Source organism: Bubalus kerabau, chromosome 11 (genome assembly GCF_029407905.1).
Source record: "Bubalus kerabau isolate K-KA32 ecotype Philippines breed swamp buffalo chromosome 11, PCC_UOA_SB_1v2, whole genome shotgun sequence".
Lineage (NCBI taxonomy): Eukaryota > Metazoa > Chordata > Mammalia > Artiodactyla > Bovidae > Bubalus > Bubalus kerabau.
Genome location: NC_073634.1, coordinates 9,650,447 through 9,670,845, shown reverse-complemented (window position 1 = coordinate 9,670,845; position 20,399 = coordinate 9,650,447). Strand labels below are relative to the sequence as shown.

General features: G+C 45.9%; 1 protein-coding gene across 34 annotated transcripts in view; it reads right to left on the bottom strand.

The window, feature by feature from the left end:
* Positions 1-454: 454 nt before the first annotated feature.
* Positions 455-20,399, bottom strand: part of MAP4K4 (mitogen-activated protein kinase kinase kinase kinase 4) — a 151,651-nt gene continuing 131,706 nt past the window's right edge. For 19 of the 34 annotated variants that reach the window (XM_055539463.1, XM_055539466.1, XM_055539475.1 and 16 more), the window contains 10 exons: positions 19,906-20,097; positions 17,744-17,861; positions 17,277-17,447; positions 15,432-15,575; positions 12,107-12,241; positions 9,427-9,527; positions 7,847-7,996; positions 7,148-7,307; positions 5,537-5,676; positions 455-3,769 (listed from right to left, as the gene is read on the bottom strand). In XM_055539463.1, coding sequence (XP_055395438.1) covers positions 3,686-3,769; positions 5,537-5,676; positions 7,148-7,307; positions 7,847-7,996; positions 9,427-9,527; positions 12,107-12,241; positions 15,432-15,575; positions 17,277-17,447; positions 17,744-17,861; positions 19,906-20,097 — 1,395 coding nt within the window. In that variant the 3' untranslated portion in view covers positions 455-3,685. The remainder of the gene's footprint in view (positions 3,770-5,536; positions 5,677-7,147; positions 7,308-7,846; positions 7,997-9,426; positions 9,528-12,106; positions 12,242-15,431; positions 15,576-17,276; positions 17,448-17,743; positions 17,862-19,905; positions 20,098-20,399) is intronic. The other 15 variants (XM_055539490.1, XM_055539495.1, XM_055539478.1 and 12 more) reach the window with 1 other exon arrangement.

Sequence of the window (20,399 nt, the reverse complement as noted above, 5' to 3'; positions counted from 1 at the left end):
GAACATGGCCATCAAGAGCTCACTATCCACTTCATTTTAAGATTTTAAATAAAGTATTTATTTATTTAGCTGTGTGGGTTCGCAGCCGCCCTTGCGGCACAAGCGCTTCCTTTGAGTGGGTTGCTCCAGCTCTGCAGTTGAGGCACAGGGGCTTAGTCACCTCACAGCAAGTGGAATCTTCCTGGACCAGGAATCGAACCCATGTCCCCTTCAAGGGAGGTGGATTCTTAACTACTGGACCCCTAGAGAAGTCCCTCATTGTAAGATCTCTGAACAAATGTTTGCCACTTTTGTAACTTGTGCCTGGGAATCCCCTGGGCCACCCCTTTCAGGGAGGTGGCAAAATCTGGGAGCTGCTCACTCAGGCCTTGGGGTGGCACCGGGGAAGGAGGATCCTTATACAAAGTGAACATTCTGCAGGAACAGAATATATTTGAAACTCATGCCACATGAAACAGGTGTCACTTTTACTTTATTTAAGGACAAAAAAAAGGGGAGAAGAGGGACAACAGTCATTTTCATAATACACAGAAGACAAGTTAGCACTGAAAAAAGAAGGCTGTGTACTTGCCACCAGTCTGCTTCGCAGTTCTGATTAGTAAACTTAATGCAGCTTGTCATTTGCATTACCGTTTAGCAAATTTATAATTGGCAAAATTAGGGATTATGAACCATCATTTAAGTGGACTACAACTAAAACAAAAGCCTAAATAACCCATAAAAAATCACTTAAAAATAGACCATAAATATGTGATGCCCATTAGTGTAACAAAACTATTTTTTGTAAACATTTTCTTCAACACAACATGTGCATGAGAAAAAGTAAAAAAAAAAAAAAAAAAACCAAAAAACTGCACTCGATATAGAGACTCCGTTTTAAATACAGAAAAGTATCACTTATTAAAGCTTCAACTAAACCTAGAGCCATACTGGTATTTTGTTTGGAAGAGCTGTCATGGTTTTCTAGGTTCCATATTTAGTGGTATCGGCACAAGACTAAATTCTCCTGCTAATTTTGCCATCTTGGCACTTGAGTGAAGTCACTACCCTGTTAGCAATGAAATGGAGAGAGCCTGCCATCTTCCACGGAGAAAGCTAACCCGGCGTCTGCTTGAAGCTGTAGCAACCTAAGCTGGTCTGCACGGCGGGAAGGCCAAGGAGGAAGGGACACCCCAGACAAGGAAGGAGACCACAGGCACCCGACCAGGGGACCAGTGGCTGGTTGACCTCGGTCAGCCAAGCCCAGTGACGGATTCAATCACGTTCACTCCCACACCACCAGTTGCTGCCCAGGTAGGACAGGCCCACGCTGACCTGAACTCGGAGCCCATCATCCTCAACCTTTTTATATCTTTCATGTTGGTATCAGAAGTTCAGTAGTTTTCTGAAAGACACCTGCCCAACTTGGCCTTTCGCTGAAGTCATGGGAGGGGCTACAACTGACCCCACTATGCAGTCCGTTCTCCTCCTGGCGCATGCTGGGGCACATTTCGTCTCCCGTCAAAAGCCAATCCGAGAAGGGAATCACCAGCAGTGATGTGGCAAGGACTGCAGCCCCGCAGTGATTGGTCTGGCCAGTCTCAGAACTCCTGCCAAGGGCGGGATTAGTGCCCAGATCTTCTCTCCTTTAAGTACAAATGACCGGAACAGAACTGGTTCTTTCTGCCTTAGACGCCAGCACTACACTGAAATCAACACGCATGGAAAGCCTGTTTCCTCAGCCTGAATCCTTCCAACATGGAGACAGGCTTTCTCAGCGGGTGCTGCTGTGGTGGGTGTACGTGACCAGCTGTTGTTTCTGCATTTGTGAGCCTGTGTACTCTTCACTACATTTTTGAAATTCAAAGGGGGAGCCTCTGGAAAAAATGCTGACCCAGGAGGAAGAGAACAACAGGTCAAGGCAGATGCCAAACGGGATGCGGCTTTGGGGGTGGGGGGTGGGGGCAGACTCAGCAAACAGGTGCAAGTGATTGTTAATTTCTCAAGGTGGAAAACCTCCGCTTTGATGTCATAAAAGCAAATTCACCACGGAGGAGGAATAAGCCTAGGCCACACCGAGCTTTTGTTTGGTGAGTGAGATTCCCATCAGAACTCTGCCAGAGGACAGGCCGACGGCTGAGCCACCCTTTAACAAGTAATCAATATAACCAACATGCTCAGAGGAAGCCAGTGACCAGAAGCCATGAAACCAATTATTACCCAAGACATTTATTACAAATGTCATGAACATATTCATAAAGTAAAACTGGTTTAAAAAACAGAGAGAGCGGGCAGAGAGAGTGAGCAAGGGAGAGCACTCGAGAAGCCAGGGCTCTGATATCACACCTGAAACGCAGGAAGATGCTATCTTATGAATGAGCAGTATTAACTACATTCTTAAAATAGTTTTAGTGCATTGCATTTTTAGAAAAAGGGAAACACCCCCGGCCCCAAGGAAAGGTTCCGGCAACACTGTTGACAGTCCGTGGGGTTGTCCCCCATATGACCACCTGTCTGCAAACTCCGAGCTGCGAACAGCGAGGCCCCGCGTGCTGTGGGCAATGGCCGTCTATCCATCCACCACCACCCCTGATGAATCTGGTGGAAAACGACGTGATCTGCTTTCTCAGCTCAGAAAGCAGACGTGCCCATCAGCGGACAAGCCTCGTGGCTGTTTCCCACCTTCGGGGACAATTTCTCTTGTGCCTACTGAGACGTGACAAAATAACAGTCAAACTTCAATTGGATCATTTTGGTATTAAGGTTAAACATTAATGTTTTTCTCCAAAGACATAGAAACTAAACCACCTCTTAATGCATTAAAAACAATGAGGTAGGCGAAAAAATAAACACGTGGTTGAAAAAGATTTTTTTCCCCTCTGCAAGTGCCGATCGTGGTGAAACTGCTGTTGCACTTCCAGGTTTAAACAAAAATTAAACCTTTGACCGAGGCAGCGCTAATACTGTCACACAACAAGGTTCTGGGCAGGATACAAATGCACACCCTTTCTTTTTCCTTTTTTTTAAAAGAATCATCTGCACGTGATTTTAGGCAAAACTTGGTACACAGAAAAACGACTTGAGTTCTTGGCCAAAAAAAAAAAAATTCCCAAGAAACCAAATGGGTCGCTAAACCCACCCGCCCGCCTCCCAAGCCCCACCCACAAAAAAGTTATCCTAGTAACTGTGTCTTTCACATTTTATAAATATTAACTTCTTAAACCTGCACCTTCTTCTTTGTCCACATATGGTCACATTACAAAAAAAAAAAAAAAGAAATGTCAATTAAATACGTTGTTAATGTTACTATATTAAATCTGCTCTTGGCTTCAGCGACCTGCTCCTCCGAGCGCACGTTTACACCTGCCAACCCCCCCCCCACCAGCGTCTGGTCTCCACCCGCAGACGCCCCAGCATGGAGCCGCAGACAAGGAACGCTGGAGCTGGAGGGAATGCGCATGCGTTCTGCCCGCCGCTCCATCCCAGCACGGATAGCACCTGATGGCAGTCTCAACAGCACCAGCTGCGATGCAGCCTCGATTTATTTCGAACAGGACAAGAAGAGAATGGGGATGACTGGTAAGAGCGGGTGGGGGCAGGGAGGAGACCCCTGCCCACGCGGCCCGGGCAGCTCCACACTCCAGTTGCCAGGATCTCCGGGTTCTCATGGTCGACACCTCCGGGGCCGCAGCCTAGCCCGCCACTCCTACCAGCTCAGAAGAGAGGTCCTGCCGAGAGTCATGAAGTAAACCTGGCTGCTGCCCCCAGACCGGACCGAGGCAAAGAACACCTGCAGGGGGAGAGCGGGGAGAAGGGTGAGGGGGACCCCGAAAGCCCAGAGGCCCCCTCCCAAAAGAAATCTGGGGTGATGTCCATTCATCAGCAAGGAGCCAGTTTTCATTTCCACTAGGAGGGCTTCTCTGATGGCTCAGACAGTAAAGCATCTGCCAGCAATGCAGGGAGACCGGGGTCAGGAAGATTCCCTGGAGTAGGAATGGCAACCCACTCCAGTATTCTTGCCTGGAGAATTTCATGGACACAGGAGCCTGGTGGGCCTACAGCCCAGGGAGGGAGTCACACAGAGCTGGAGGAGGCTGAGCGACTAACATTTTCTTAACTTAGGAAGACTCCTTAGCCAAGGGGTGACTCTGTGCACCCCATGCCCTATTGTGAGAACACAGAGGAAACAAGGGGATGTTCCCCAAACTGGACCATCTGTGCTCACCTCCACCCTTAACACCTTCCGAAAGATCAACGTGTTTGGCAAACTCAGTGATCAGTGGGGAGGCGGCTCAGCGCCTTGTTTTTCTCTTTTAAAAAATGAAACTGAATGTCTTGGTTATTTCATAGGACTCTACTGTCCAAAAAATAAATAATTTAGTTTTGTGCCTTTTATTAATAAACCGTGACGGGTGTGACATCATGAATGATTAAAAAAAAAATTTAAATGCCTGAAGTTCAAAGAATACCGTGGTTATGGTTCCACTGAACATACTTAGGAAAATGTAAACCCCAAAGCTGGTAAAATCCTCGGTTAGCTCTGAGGTTGCGTGGATTTCCAAGGTAAAAGATTTGGGAGATATTATGTAGGTCAAGTGCACCGGCGAATGAGCCAGAGGACTGCACTGCAGAGGAAGTGGCCCGGGGGCTGTGGATGGAGGGGAGCACCTGGTTGGGCGGGAGGCCTGCCTGCCAAAGGGAGACGGCAGCTCTCTCCATCTGAGACGCCAGCCTGAGGCTGCTGACTGGAGGCCTAATGCATCTCAGTGTGAAGCAAGAGGTGGCAGTGTTTCTAAGGCTGTAGTGGGCTGCCTCAGGTAGTCATGTTTTCATCCAAGTGACAGAAGAGAGGGAAATCTAAGCTTAGAAAAGGCCATAGGGGTCAACACCCTTGGCCAGCTGTCTGCTCCACTCCAAGGCTGGTTTGGGGAGGAAGGGAGTCCTAGAGAAGAAAACGATGTGGCCAGTTTGGAAAGCAAAAGTTTTAACTTGGGCTTTGATGCTCTGGGGTCTCACAGGTCTCACCTGTAGGCAGCACTCCAGCTTTTGCATAAAATAATTTCTCCTCTTAGGCACTTATGCCAGGAAAACAATGCAGTTACGCCAATACTCGAAAGACAGACTAACAAGTGGTGTATTTCAAACATACATCAGGGGAAGGAAAATTTCCCCTGTTACTTAAATGTGCATGAGGGTTCTTTCTAATCACAACAAAACTCCATCCATCTAAACTGGGAGCTTTAACCTTTTCTATCCCTAAACTAAACACAGCCCGGACAGGCCACCTAATGGAAAAAAAAAACCCCTCAAAAGACAACAAAAACCCAACACAGAATGATTTCTGCAGAGATAAACATGTCCACCCCCTCAACAAAAACAAAATAAAATATATCCTGACCTCCATTAATGGGTCTAAAAAGTCACTACTGAAAAGTTCCTTGACAAAGTTATCTCAGAAATCTATCAAAATGCCAAGGAAAGGCTTCACCGAACTCCATGGAAAATAAACCACTGCTGAAAAATAACATCTAAAAAGAATCCCTAAGGAGACTGTTACCTTGTCATTGCGTTCACACAAGAACTTCAGCCTTTGAGCCCTTTTGTGCATAAACACGCCATCCAAGTGGCCAGTTTCCACAGATCGGATCTCTATGGCCTTTTCTCCCCAGCCCATCGTCTGATTGGATCGAATATATGCTTTTTGAGAGAGGAAAACACATATTGTTAAAGATGAGGAACAGCCATGGAAAGAAGCTGCTCAGGTTTCACACACACAAACACACACACACACACACACACACCACCCCTCTAAACAGCTGGCATTTGGAGGTTTTTGCAAGACAGGGGTCCCCAGCCTCCGGAATCTAATGGCTGATGATCTGAGGTGGAGCTGATCTAACAACAGAAATAAAGTACACAATAAACATAATGAGCTTGACTCATCCCCAAACCCTCCCTCCTCTCCTATGGCTTCCACAAAACGGGCCCCTGGTGCCAAGAAGGATGGGGACCACTGATGTAAGGGACTCTACACGTGCAACCTTGGGGGTCATCCTGGATGGTGATGTTTTCAATTATCAGCTGAGTCTGTTGATGCCTCCGAGCAGGACATGCGGGAGCATTACCCCCAGTCCCTGTCCATAGTTTGGCTTATATTTTCCTCACACCAATTACCAGGGAGAAGAAAAGGCAAGTGGACTGAGCCAGAGACTTGGCTGCTATAAAACCAAAGTAGTTTGGGGAAATAAACTTGGAGCCAACAGGGTTCCAGACGTCAGTCTTTAGGACATGCACAGAGAAGGTCAGAGGCTGTGTGTGGACTGCGGTGGGCCATGAGACCGCCACAGCATCACTCACCTTCCTGTTCCCCTCGCCTTCCACCCATTACTCACAACTATACCTGTCTTACTGTCCCTGGCTGCCTTGGATTAAATGGAGGACTGTGGAGACAGAGCTTTAAGAAATGATTACTTGGGGCTTCTCTGGTGGCTCAGTGGTAAAGCCTCTGCCTGCCAATGCAGGAGACATGGGTTCGATCCCTGATCTGGGAAGATCCCACATGCCGTGGAGCAGCTAAGCCTGCAAGCCACAACTAGAGAAGCCAGCACGATGAGAAGCCTGCACACCACAAGTAAAGAGTAGCTCCTACTCGCCACAACTAGAGAAAAACCCCTGCAGCAACAAAGACCCAGCACAGCCAAAAAAAAAAAAAAAAAAAAAATGGGAAGAGCCAACTCGTTAGGAAAGACCCTGATGCTGGGAAAGATTGAGGGCTGGAGGAGAAGGAAGGCAACAGAGGATGAGATGGTTGGATGGCATCACTGACTCAATGGACATGAGTTTGAGCAAGCTCCAGGAGATCGTAAAGGACAGGGAAGCCTGGCGTGCTGCAGTCCATGTGGCCACCAACAGCTGGACATAACTTAGCGACTAAATAACAAAATAAATGAATTGATTAAAAAAAACAAAAACTATTAAGAGTTTGTCCTAACATAAGACTATGATGCATCACAGTGTACAATCCACCTTTCCCAACACCTACTGCCAACCACTCTGTTAAATGGTCAAACGGTCTGAACACCATGTAACACCAGTATCTGAAACATACACATCCTCAAGAAAGGCCCTACTTTAACAAACACGACCGCTTCCGCTCAGGGATACGTACCTACAGACGTCGGCATCTCTCCCCACTGCAGAACCACGTCCTTGGTGATCCTCCCATACGTGTTTACGTAAACCCCTTCATCTTCATAGCACACCAGGAGCTCCATGCCGTCTGTGTTGGGGAGGATGATGATCGCGTGGGGTTTGATGCTGCATTGGATCTGGAGAAGGGGAAAAAGCCCAGAGAAGAACGTCGGTGGCCACCTCTATTCCTGCACACGGGCTGAATACGAGTGTCTTGTGCAAGGGCACTGGCTGAGCTTCCTGGTGATAAACACAGCAACTGGGCAACACTGTGGAGAACCCACGTGGTGTCAGATGTATCTCAAAGTCTACCTCTGATACACCCTCTATACTACTCATTCACATCTCCTGACGCCCCTGGAATATATTTGGACTATGGGCTCCATTTAATACATTACATTCCTCTAACCAGTCCCACCCCGTGGCTGTCCTGACCTGCCAGCAGCTGCCCCCTCCCATCCCGGGTTAGTGAAAGCAGGGCTAGGCGGGTCTCGGGAGGGCTTCAGAGACAGGAGCAGAGAGCTACTGAAGAGGGTACGTCACTGAAATACTCACCCCCACTGCAAAGGGGAAGCGAGGAGCCCCTGCCCGTGTTAGTGCACTGAGCAGAGCAAGGAGAAAAGTCAAAACAAAATGAAGCCAGTCAACCAACCATAGAGTGTGGGTTCTTTCTTACGTGTGTTGGTAGGTAAATGTCATAGACCGATCCCGAGTCCACATCAACAGCATGGAATCCAGCACAGGATCCATAGATCACTTTCAGCCTCTGGCCTTCCTCAACAGTGAGATCCACCAGCAACGGCTTGTGCACCAGCTCGCCAAACGACTGCAAAGAAGCAGGCGAGAAGCAGCAGTGAGATGAGCAGAACTTATGTCTGACGGTTCCAACTGGAGAAGCCAGACCCAGGCACTCAGTTACTCATTGACTGAACCACCCTGGCAAAAACCATAAGCAAAAATACGGTGAGTCTTTATTTTGCTTTTATCAGTTAGCAGCAACTACTCTAATGCAGACGATGGAAAGAGAGGGGCGGTGCAAGAAACACACATGGAGACTTTTATCAGTGTGGTCATCAGTCTCTACAGAGCTACACAGATTTCCACTTTAACTCTCCAACTCGTTTAATAGTGGTAATGAGCGGCTACCATGTACTGTAACAGCCGGGGTGGCCGGTAACGTCAATACCTAGAGCTCATGAGACAGATCCAAATAAGCTACTTATTTATAAAATAATGAGTACAGTACTTGGTCCATGAAGGTGATTAAGATCAGATCTCAAAAGATAATTGTAACTTTACAATCAGTTGCTTTTAGTCAATAATATGTGGCTTTATTTTAAAGCAAATATGATAATCCCACTTATCTTGCTTTACTGGAGAATCAAATAAGCTATCTAAATATGTCAATTTTCCAGATAATGGAGGCCTACCCTTAATATGTCAAAACTATTTTAAAAAATAAGTAAACAATCATTAAAAAAAAAAAACTCTTAATTTCTCACCTTGCACTAAAATAGGCCAAGGGGTGATACTTAAAGTTTTGTGTCTAATATCAGAAATGTTTATTAAGTGATTTATAATATCTAGTGTCATAGTAATATTATTTTTAACTAAAAAGTTTATAAAATTTGTATCTAGTGCAGTCTAGAATTACAAAAACATATTAAAAACACCCACAAAATAACTGCCAGTATTTTTCTACAGTATTTTTCTTGAAACAAAAAATAGTATACTATACATATTTTTAATACTTATTCTATTTAATGTATAATATATATCACTAAGTCATTAAAAATTTCTGTCATTAAGTCATTAAAAATTTCTGTAACTTCGCTCTTAATTAGTCCTCTGTTGAACAGATGTACCTGGAAGCTGCCTACTGCTGATAAAAAATTGAAAGTGAAAGTCACTCAGTCGTGTCCAACTCTTTGTGACCCAATGGACTGTATATATAGTCCATGGAATGCTTCAGGCCAGAATAGTGGAGTGGGTAGCAGTTCCCTTCTCCAGGGGATCTTCCCAACCCAGGAATTGAATCGGGGTCTCCTGCACTGTAGGAGGATTCTTTCCCAGCTGAGCTACCAGGGAAGCCCACGGTATCACAGACATACACATATATTTCAATTTTGATTCCTTGGCTTGTTGTCCCCCTTCTAACAACGCAGTTTTAAATAAATGATCAGCCGATTTATTCCCTGGCTCTTGGTCACAGTGTGCATGGCTGATACTATTTTTAAGCACACTTGTCGTTATTACCTTAAAGGCCATGAATTTGTGATATGGCTTGGGTGCCCACGCGTAGACTTCCACAGAGTTCTTCAAAGCAATGACCAGAAATTTGATCCTTTCATATTTTACTGAAACAGTAAGAAGAACACAGGTCAGTATCATGGTGAACCTCTCAGTCCCTTCTGCGGCCTTCTGAAAACTCTGCAAACATGCCCTTCCCTGTTGATCCATCCAAACCAGTGAGAGAACAATGCTGGCAGGCCAGCCATTGGTTCCCTTTCCAGATGCCTGAATATACATTCAGGCTGTCCCCATCTTCCTCAATGTTGTGCTGGACTCCACTCCATACCCTGATTACTATCAATAAGCAATTTCAATGCTGCTCCTACCGTTCTTAGTATTTAATAATCAAGGACAGTGTCGACCTTTCCACCCTGTTGTCCACAGGACTCAGCATTAATTCCAAAGGATAATGATGTGATTTACCAGCCAAGAGGCTCCTGAATATCAGCAAGAGGTCAAATCTTCCACGTGGGCTTTCCCGAGTCCCACGTGGAGCTTACAGATGGAAAAACTATGACAAAATACTCATCAACTGAATTTGAATTCTATCTGTTTCTGTGTATAAGACCAAGTATCACTTTACAGCACTTCCAGCTATAGAGATAGTAGTAATTGGTAGGATTCTACATAGGATTCTACATCCTGTACCAAAAGTAAAGAAAATCTCTCTGTAACTTTATATTTATATATGAAGGCCTTCTTTACACAGCGGTCTCAGTTCTCTAACAGCCAGCATGTCTGCTAAAAGCAGATACCCAGATGGCCCTGGCCACATCTGACTTATTGGCTGGTGTAGACCCCAGTGTCTGCACAGCCACTCTAAACCACAGCACTACTTGATCCTGACTTTGACCGTGAGACTCAGCTTGTTGTCTTGATAACTCTCCTTGTTAAATTCCAGGTGTTGTCACTATTCAAATGAAGCACAGGACTATGATGATACAAACGATTCTAAGAGGCCATCCAGGGCTGATGGGATCGAGTTTTCCGTGACGGTGGAAAGGTTTTATGTTACATGGGGCTATTGGACTCTTGGAATGTACTAGTGTCACTGAGGATCGAAACTTTAAAGTTTACTTCACGTTAATTAATTTACAAATAAATGTATATACCCATTCCCACCTTCCCTGTTCTTGATGGTAACCATACTACACAGCACACGTCTGGGTCAACTGAATACTACTTTGACCACCTGATGCGAAGAGCCGACTCATTGGAAAAGACACATGCTGTGCAAGATGGAAGGCAGGAGAAGGCGGCAGCAGAGGTTGGATGGCATCACCAACACAATGGACATGAGTCTGAGCAAATTCCGGGAGCTGGTGAAGGACAGGGAAGCCTGGCAAGCTGCAGTCCATGGTGCTGCAAATGCTGGACACGACTGAGCAACTGAACAACAGAAGTCTAAACGTAACAAATGAATGCTTGTGATTCATCCTATATGAACGACGGGCCTGAGTGAGGGTGGACATGCTGTCCTGGGGAAAAGTCCAGCTCAGTCTAATGCATCTGCCCTCACTCCCCTGTGGGATCATCTGTTCAGGGACATTTCAGCTGTTATGAGCCAGTTCATTACATTCAGCCTTAGATGATTCCAGCTACCACTCTCAACAAGGAAAAATGTTACAGATCACAACACAGAAAATCCTAAGCCCCAAACCTACACCAAGGGGCTAGAGCCCTGCAGGATCACTCAGAATCACTCTAATATCGGGGTGGCATTCACACTCATTAGCAACCAGTGAGCTGAGGGCTGTGAACAGATTACACCAACAAGATGACACCACCAAGGACTGGAATATCCCCGAGAGCAGAAGCACTGACCACAGTATGTCGTTTCATAAACCCAGAAGAACAGAAAACACACAAGCAGAAATCAATGTCCAGTAGGCCCCTCACATCCTCAGTCTTAAATATATAGAGACACCAGTTGCTCATCTTCTCAACTTTCCCTTTCAAATGCAATTAGAACACACCACCTCACCCATAAAACTGTAATTGGGCTAAGCGCCATCGTTCCTCCTTAATTTCCAATGTTAGAGCCAGTATTTTGATTTTTTTTTTCCCCCAACACACACAGAAAATGTATTTTGGTTTTGTTCTTGTGAAATCTTATGAGAAGCAGGGCATGAATGTTGCAGAGAAAAGAACAAAAATGTTGCCAAAAAATGCTGCCCGGCCAGCAAGATTCCTTCCTCAGTGGTGAGCGCAGTAGCTGTGCACAGCGCATTTTATTCAAACCGAAAGGCCAAAACTCTTTAGGCAAACTCTCAAACATTCCATCAGTGACTGCCAAGGACCCACAGTGCTTCAAGTGAGAACCAGCTTGCAGGGCCAAGGAAGAATCCAAGGGGCCTGGCACTCTTCAGGCAATGCTTCCTTAACAAGGTTCCTCTGAACCCCATCTTACAGAGAAGAATGTGGACTGTCCAAGGTCAAGGTGATGGAGGTCGGGGACGGCTGAAGTGAACCTGATTATGATTCAAACTGAGCCCTGTGGACCTCAGGATTAGAAGGTGCTTCAAATGAGCTAGGAATATCAGAGACAGGTTTCTCACTAAAAGCTTCAAAAACACATAAACTTTAAACAAAAGATAAACTGAACCTCTGAAAAGCAGAGCCCTTGCAGCCGTGGCGGACTTACCAACTTTATAATGCACACAGCCTTCCAGGTCCCCCACTGTCGTCCAGCCCTGCTTCTTCTCAACCTCTGGGTCGTTGTGAAGTATTTTATTTCTTAACCAGGACAAATAGTAGACACGTAACTTATCCTTTTTGCCTAGCAAAACAAATAATCAGTAATTTACACACATATTCAAAATTAGGTATCTTTGTTAACAACAGTAATCAAAATAAACTGCAATAAACAATAAATACCACCCCCTTCCCCCACTGCAAGGGAATTGTTTTGTATCAGTTTCACTACAAACTCAACTCAAGATATTAGGTCATCTGATTCTTAAAACCTTCTGGAGTGACTACGGTTTCCCATTTAAGAGCACAAAAGGGTTTCACAGATCACCCAACTTGGGGACTTCAGTCCAGCAAAAGGCAAGCCATAAACTAATGGACACAATACAGAGCTAACAGAAGACTCCTACCCAGAACATGTGAAGCACTCCTATATGTCAGTTAGAAGAGAGAGAACCTAGCAAGCAAGAAGATCAAACCAGTCAACCCTAAAGGAAATCAACCCTGAATATTCACTGGAAGGACTGATGCTGAAGCTCCAATACTTTGGCCACCTGATGCAAAGAGTTCACTCACTAGAAAAGACCCTGATGCTGGGAAAGACTGAAGGCAAAAGAAGGGGGCAGCAGAGGATGAGATGGTTAGATATCATCACCAACTCAATGGACAAGCATGCACGCAATGCTAAATAATTTCATTTTGAGGGAACTCCAGGAGATAGTGAAGGAGAGGGAAGCCCGGCGTGCTGCAGTCCATGGGGTCGCAGGGAGTCAGACATGACTTAGCGACTGAACCACAACAACAAACCTAGCAGAAGTATTGAGCAAGCACCCAGAACAGACAAAAGAAGTCATCACATTGATTCATAAAGAGGTACTTGCTCTCAGTTGTCTGAAAAGGCTACACACTGCATGAGCCCACCCAGGCCATTCTGGAAAAGGCAACAGAGAGCAAAAAAGGTCAGGTGTCGCCATGGCTTCGAGGAAGGGCTGGAGCACAGAGGATTTTTAGGGTGATGCAACTCGTCTGTATGACACTGTAAAGGTAGATAAAATTATGCGTGTGTTCAACCCAGAGGACACACACAGAGAGAACCTAAACTGTGGATTTCAGCTAACAATAATGCATTAATACTGGTCCATCCACTGTAACAAGTGTCAGAGAAGAGGGAAAACTGGAGGGGGCCAATATAAGACTGTCTATGCTTTCTGATCACTTTCTCTGTAAACATAAAACTGCTCTAGAAAAAAAAGTGAGACACAAAAGAAGTATTTTTGCCATTTATTTGAGTTCAGTTCAATGAAGGCAAAAAAACAGACATCAAATCATACCTAGTATATACTAAGGTGCAAAGTCAGGACAGCGCTTCCTTGGGGCGGGGGGTGGGTGGGGGTGTGTGTGTGTGTGTGTGTGTGTGTGTGTGTCTGTGTGGGGGGGTGGGGGGGTGGCCGACGATGGAGGCAATGCAGGAGCGCCGTGGGCGGGTGGAGGAGCCAGGGGCTACACGATGGCTGACTGTGACTCTTCGTGGACCTGTAATTCTTTATAATCTGTGCACTTTCTATATTATGTCTTATTCTTCAACACTATCTTAAGTTTTGAAGAATTTCTGAACGTGGGAAGATACTCAATACGTTAAGTGAAACAAAGACAACACTGTTTTATGTCCAGTGTTTTATTCCCATACTGTCAGATACATTTATAGAAATGAGGAGGAAATATATTAAAAAGTTAACAAGAACTATCTCTCTCAGATAGGGGTTACATTTTATTTTCTTTTTCCTAAGCTTCCTTTTTTCTGAAGTTTCCTACAATTGTCGTGTTATTGCTTTTATGATTTTGAAAACCAATGAAAGCTATAAAAAGAACACAAAAAAAGTGGTCCCAAAAAATGGTATCAGTTGATTACTGATCCACACAAATCACCTTGCTCGCTGGATCACAAAATGAAGCTTCAACCATTTTCAGCTGTAGATTTATTTTTCCTCCAATTCAAAAACCTATTTTCCATCAGCACTCAAGTCTTAAATGGTTGGTTCCTCATTTAAGTAGAAGATGGATGGTGAAATTTTTGCATTTCAACAGACATCTTACTTAAAACCAAAAACCTATTTGAAAACTAAAACTTATTGCAAGAAATTTGTTACATATAAATAAATACAGCAAGTTTGAGTTAGCCGACGATTAAATCAAAATCACTGTGGGTAATGAGGAGACAGGTCTTACACTTGTGCATACTCTTTAACCCCAGCAAAAATGCAGATTAGGACGTTATGATCCAGGCAACATGGATTCAAATGCTGAATGGTTAAGTGAGTTACAAAGATACTTATGCAAATGTTTACAGGAGAGGTGAAAAAGGAATAAATGGAAGTTACAACAGAAGTAAATAAACTTTAGTGCCATCCATGCAGAGAAACATTCTGTAGCTGCACAGAATGGCTATCATGAAGGAATACAGAAAACAGCCTACAGGTTTGGACAAACAAGAATGGCAGGGATACACCTCAACTTCAGGACAGAGGTTACCAAGTGTGAGTAGACGCCAACTGTATGGACAGCAGTGTATTCACACATCTGGGGAAACCATCTCGTCAGTATACGGGTATCACAGTCTTCCCTCAATATGTAGCATAACTATTTTTATAGAGACCTTCTCTCCCCCGAGTATGTATTTTGAGTGTGTATACGCTTACAAGACTGGAAGTCAAAGTGAAGTTAACAGTTTCTTTGGATGAACTGATTTTACGATTTATTCCTCCTGTTTGCTCTTCTGCAGTATTTCTTACTTTCTACAATCAACATATATAATTTATACCAAGAAAAATGCTCCTCCTAAAAAGAAACTTAGAGCAAGTGCTGACAGACATGGAAAAAAAAAACAAACAAACATGGTTTTACTGGCAATGGCAAAGAACAGTTCTTTTTGCATCAAAGAGTCCTGTAGGAAGAAGTGGACGCAAACCCACACCCTGACCAGGACAGGCTGCGGGGGGTGGCGGTGAGATGGGGATGGAGGGGGCGGGCGGGCGTGCGGGGTGTGGGGAGGGATGGAGACGTCGAGCAGGAAGCGCAGGAGCGGGCTCCAGGACAGCTCAGAGGAGCCCCATCCCATCACAAGTACACACAGTGGGTCCCGTCTGAATATGCTTTCCTATCACATTATGGTTCTGTTTTTGAGCTATCACTTCGGAAAACGAGCTCACTCAAGTTCCATGTGGGGAAGCACCGCACTTTTAAGCAGTGCTGGTGGCCTGCTCTCCCAAACCCACACTTACCAGATATCGTCACCAAGACGTTCAAGCCTTCCAGGACGTCCATCTGCTGAAATCGCCTTCTGTTGATCAGAGGATACACCTTCCCTTGGCCACTTCTGTCCAGCAGCATCAGGCCACTCTCAGTACCCACCAACAAGTTCACTCCTATGTCAAGGACACAGAAAGACCACAATTTTACACTGTGCGTGGCAGATGGCCTTGTATGGAGCAAACAGCGCCACCTCTCAGGATAAGAGTGGTTTCCTTAAGTCACCCACAAACAGAGATGCTTAGGATATGTGCGCTCAGTCACTCAGTCATGTCTGACTCTTTGGGACCCCATGGACTAATAGTCCGCCAGACTCCTCTGTCCATGAAATTCTCTAGGCAATAATACTGGAGTGGGTTGCCATTTTTTTCTCCAAAGCTAAGGATGGTCAGAGCTTAAAGTACCCAAACTGCAACAAATCACCATGGAGGGGAGAGGATGGAATATTCATTTACACGTTAATGTAAAAAGGATCTAAGGGGGCAATAAGCTCGCTTCATTCCTGATCCTCCAACTTCTGGGTTTTCCTCAGTAGCCCCAGAACATCCACGCCCACCATCTTCTGGGTACCACATACTCTCCATCTTATCTATCCTATCAAACAACCAGACAGACAAACCTTTGTCCAGTGTCATGATCCCCACCTGCTTCCTTCAACATCTGTCTTTGCTCGGGAAATCTTATAGAACGAGCCATACACAGCCCCCTTTGTTCCTAACGGTTTGTGATCAACCCGGCATCTATCACTCAGTTTCAGGTTTTCTTAAAGACCATGCTCCATCATCTTTAAGAAACAAACAGCTGCATTTGATCCTCGGTCCCTCTTTTCTTAGGAGCAGTATGTATCAGGCACACCCCAGCCCCTTCTCTCCAGCCGTGTCCCATCTCCCTCCCCATTTCCCCACACCTGCTCTGGCTTCCCCTGGTGGCTCGGGGGTAAAGAATCTGTCTACAACGCGGGAGCCACAAGAGACATGGGTTCGATCCCTGGGTTCGGAAGATCCCCTGGAGAAGGAAATGGCAACTTACTCCAGTATTCTTGCCTGGGAAATCCCATGGACAAAGGGGCCTGGGGGGCTACGGTCCATGGAGTCACAAACAGTCGGACACGACTGAGCGACTAACACTTTCACCAGGTACGTGTGAAATAGATGGCTAGTGAGAAGCTGCTGTACAGCACAGGGAGCTCCAACCTGGTGCTCTATGATGACCTAGAGAGGTGGGACTGGGTGGGAGTAGTGGGTATTGGGGGATGGCGAGGGAGGTTCAAGAGAGAGGGGACATACGTATAATTATGACTGATTCTCACTGTTGTATGGCAGAAAGCAACACAATATTATAAAGCAATTTTCCTCCAATTAAAGAATTAAAAAAAAAAGTCCACATCAAAAACAACAACAAAAACACAACAAAAACAAAACCCCCCAAAGTTTCACTTAGATGTCTTCTTAAGTCACAAAGAGTCAGGAAAGACTGTTAAACTGAAACATTTAAAGAAAAGCAATTTGACAGATTTCTTCATTCTCCCTATAAATATGGGCCAAATCAAATGCCTTTCTCATCTTTTTCCTTCTTTTTTATACGAAGTGATGGAGATGAGTCACTCTGTCCAGTACATGATGGCTGAAACAAGGGCAGGTCTGGATGCCTGCAGGATTCCATGGGACAGCATGCGCAAGGGATGTCAAGAGTCTTCCACCTCACCCACGAACAACACTCCCCAAGCCCCCCCGACATCCCAAGCTGTACTTCTCCAAATGACCGGTCCACCCTTGAGAATAAAAGCAGAAGGGCTGGAGTGGCCCAGAGACACCTACCCCACAAGGCAGCGCACAGGATCTCAGAGTTAAACCTCTTCTTGTATTTGCGAATCTCTGGCGTGTCGCTCTGGGGCCGAGTGTTAGTGGGATTGACATTGACCACTGAGCCCTTCCGCGTAGGATCTTGCCTCATGGCCTCGGGTCTCATTCCATCACAGGAAAACCCCACTGAAACATATGACACTGGAATTACTTCTGTCTCCGTGAGGGCTGGGCCTGCTCCCTTACCCAATAAGCGTCCATGAAAGATTCATGTTGAGACCCACTCTTTGCCGAGGAAGAGAAACTCGTAAGAAATGGACGTGAAAAACAGAGACTATGGTGCTCATTGCAAAAGACAGTGCCAGTGAGGTGTGCATCTGGTCTGCGGTCTGAGCCTGCCGACCACCACTATGCGTGCTCACCACACCAAACAGTGAGAAGTACCCTGCCGGTGGCTGCTTGCTTGCTGCTGTATTACTTACCCACAGAAGTCACTGTTGTCCCGCTAGATGGAGAAATCTGTAGTAATCTGGGGTCTATAAAAGGTGTAAAGGAGGAGGAAGATTTGTGTTTCTGGAGTGTGTTACTAGCGGACTGAGTCTGCAATGTAAATTTCAGTCGTATTAATACAATGACAGTAAAAGAATAGACACAAAATACTTCAACCCACTGCTGCACTGCTCTGCTCCCCAATACAGAAGACCGGTCCCCTTGCTTCTTCCCCCGCCAAATGCTCTGCAGGCACCTGTGTGTGTGGACCCCACACCCCCAAAACAGGCTATTTAACCAGGAGCCAAAGACAGCAACCCCTCTTTCCAGAAACATCGTTCCAGTAAGACAGAACGCGCAAGCTACCAGCAACATCTATACTTCACGACCTCCTCGGGTTTTTAATAAATAATCATAATGAAAACTCCTAAAGAAAGTTTGAAATGTCTTGATCTCAATTCATCCGTTTTCGAGTTTGTTCTCCTGCCCCCCAAAAGTCCAATGACTGTATGTTGGAATACAGGCAAATCTTAAGTCTTCTATCGCTTATTTTAAAGTGAGCCTCTTGCCAGAAACTACAGAAGCTTCGGCCACCATTGTTTGAGGTGTGTATCATCAACTCCATATCAAACAGCGGGGCTCATTAGTGAAAGGTGCAAAGGCATATTTTTTGCTCTTTTAGGAAGAGGAGTGTTTTGGTTAATAATGTAGCTTAAGACAAAAAAAAAAAAGAAAACACAAAGAAAGTGAAACAAATTGTTAAGTGGAAATGTAATGACAATTAAAAACAAACAAATATAAACTTGCCAGTTTAGTGAGTTAAGGGTTATTGTACATACTGTACATTAGAGCAAAATGGAGCCGAGTTTAAACGTAAGAAGGAATGTAATTGTAGGGGGGGTATATAAGTGGAGGGAAAGACACGTCTGACCGCTGTGTTTGTCCTGTAACCGTTTCACTCCCCGGGGCAGCTGAAATCACAAGTCTTGCAGCCAACCCCCTCAACCCCCTCCTGAGCTCCCTGCTTCCCACCTGGCACAGCTGTCTCCTGGCAGGCTTTGCCCCTGAGCACTACCCCCGATCCCCGGGTCTACAGCTGGGGCCCATCCACCCAGTGGCAATCAGTCTGATGCTGAGCCTGCCTTGGAAGCCGCTGATTTCCCCTGGCTCCTCAAGGGGAGAGGATTATTCTAATAAGAGAATGAAAACAGGAGCAGGTGGGCAGGCCGGCAGCTCAATGCTTACGCTGACAAGATCGGCTGAAGCCACATGCCACTGCAACCTTCAACAAAGGCATTTCAGCCACACACCCCCCCACGAAGCCGGTCAGTTGTGTGACTAGGGATGGGCCCGTGGTGAGCTGCCACTGCACTCGGGGCCATGACTGTCCCCCCAGGAGACAGAGTCACCCACCAGCACCCAGACTGAGACCACAGCCATGTCCTCCAATAAGCACACAGGATTTCCCATTCAAAAGCTGAAATTAAAAGCACGCTCAGTTCTCTGCCCTTCTTGTTTAACATCTTAATTTTCTAGGTTTTCCCCCACAAGTATCTGGCCTCTTAAACTATGAGTGATTGTAAATTTCAAGGAGAGAAACCCTTTCAACAAGGTTGGCAAAAATAAATAAGAGTAACCAACCAATAATACCTCTCCAAAAAAAAAAAAATCCAGCCCTTTTTGAGGGAATTTCCTGTACAGAGCGACACATTTGTCCTGATAAGGCCAAATCTGCTCAACCAAATGTTTCTGTGTTTTATTTACTGGATAAAAAGAATGAAAAGGGCAGATTCCACAAAAGACTACCAGAATTCCATGCCAAATACATAAAGGATCTGAGAACACAACAATCGTTTTATTTAGACTTTTTTTGAAAAACGAACTGGATCAGAAAAGCCATGCAACTACTTATCTAGGGAAAAGCAAATGGTGAACTGGCAAGTCTGGAGGGCAATCACTCTAGGGTTAAGGGGTCTGTATACAGACCTGAACATGTTACTGGGGCTGGGGGTGGGGGGCGGGAGAGAAGGGGAGGTGACAGAAGGCGGGCGGGGAGGGGAGGTGAGGGCAGGGCATGGGAAGGTCTCTGCAAACTAGCTCCTAAGCGGTGCTGGTCTAACCCTGGGAGAGCAGCCAGCTGTGGTGCGAGACATACCTCATTAGTAGTGAGCTTGTCCTGGGGTGTCTGTGGGGACATGGTGGGTGTCGGCTGGCTGGAGGATGGGGAAGAGGAGGTGGAGGAAGTGGAGGAGGAATGGCTTTGCTGTAAGAGATCTGGCAAGAGGTGAATGCGACCCGCAAAGCCATTGCTCTCATGATGGCTGGCGCGCTTTTGGTCAACTGCACTCTGCAGAGAAAAAGGCACACTGGTCTCGCTCAGCACCGCTGACAATGCCGAAGACCCTGCTGACCCTGCCTGCTGCGGTGCTGGGTGGCTCCGCAAGCTCTGCCGAGCCATCAAGGCAAGACTGGAGGGCATCAGCTGGGTCTGCTCCCGCCTCCTCGCCAAGTGCCTCAGCTGAGCCAGCGGAAGCCACGGCAGAACCCACGCCATGCTGGTTTATCTGCCACGGGAGCTGCTATTACCAAAACTACTGGCTCTGTCTCCTTTCTTTCTCTCTAAAGCCTTAGAAAGCGCACTGTCACTTC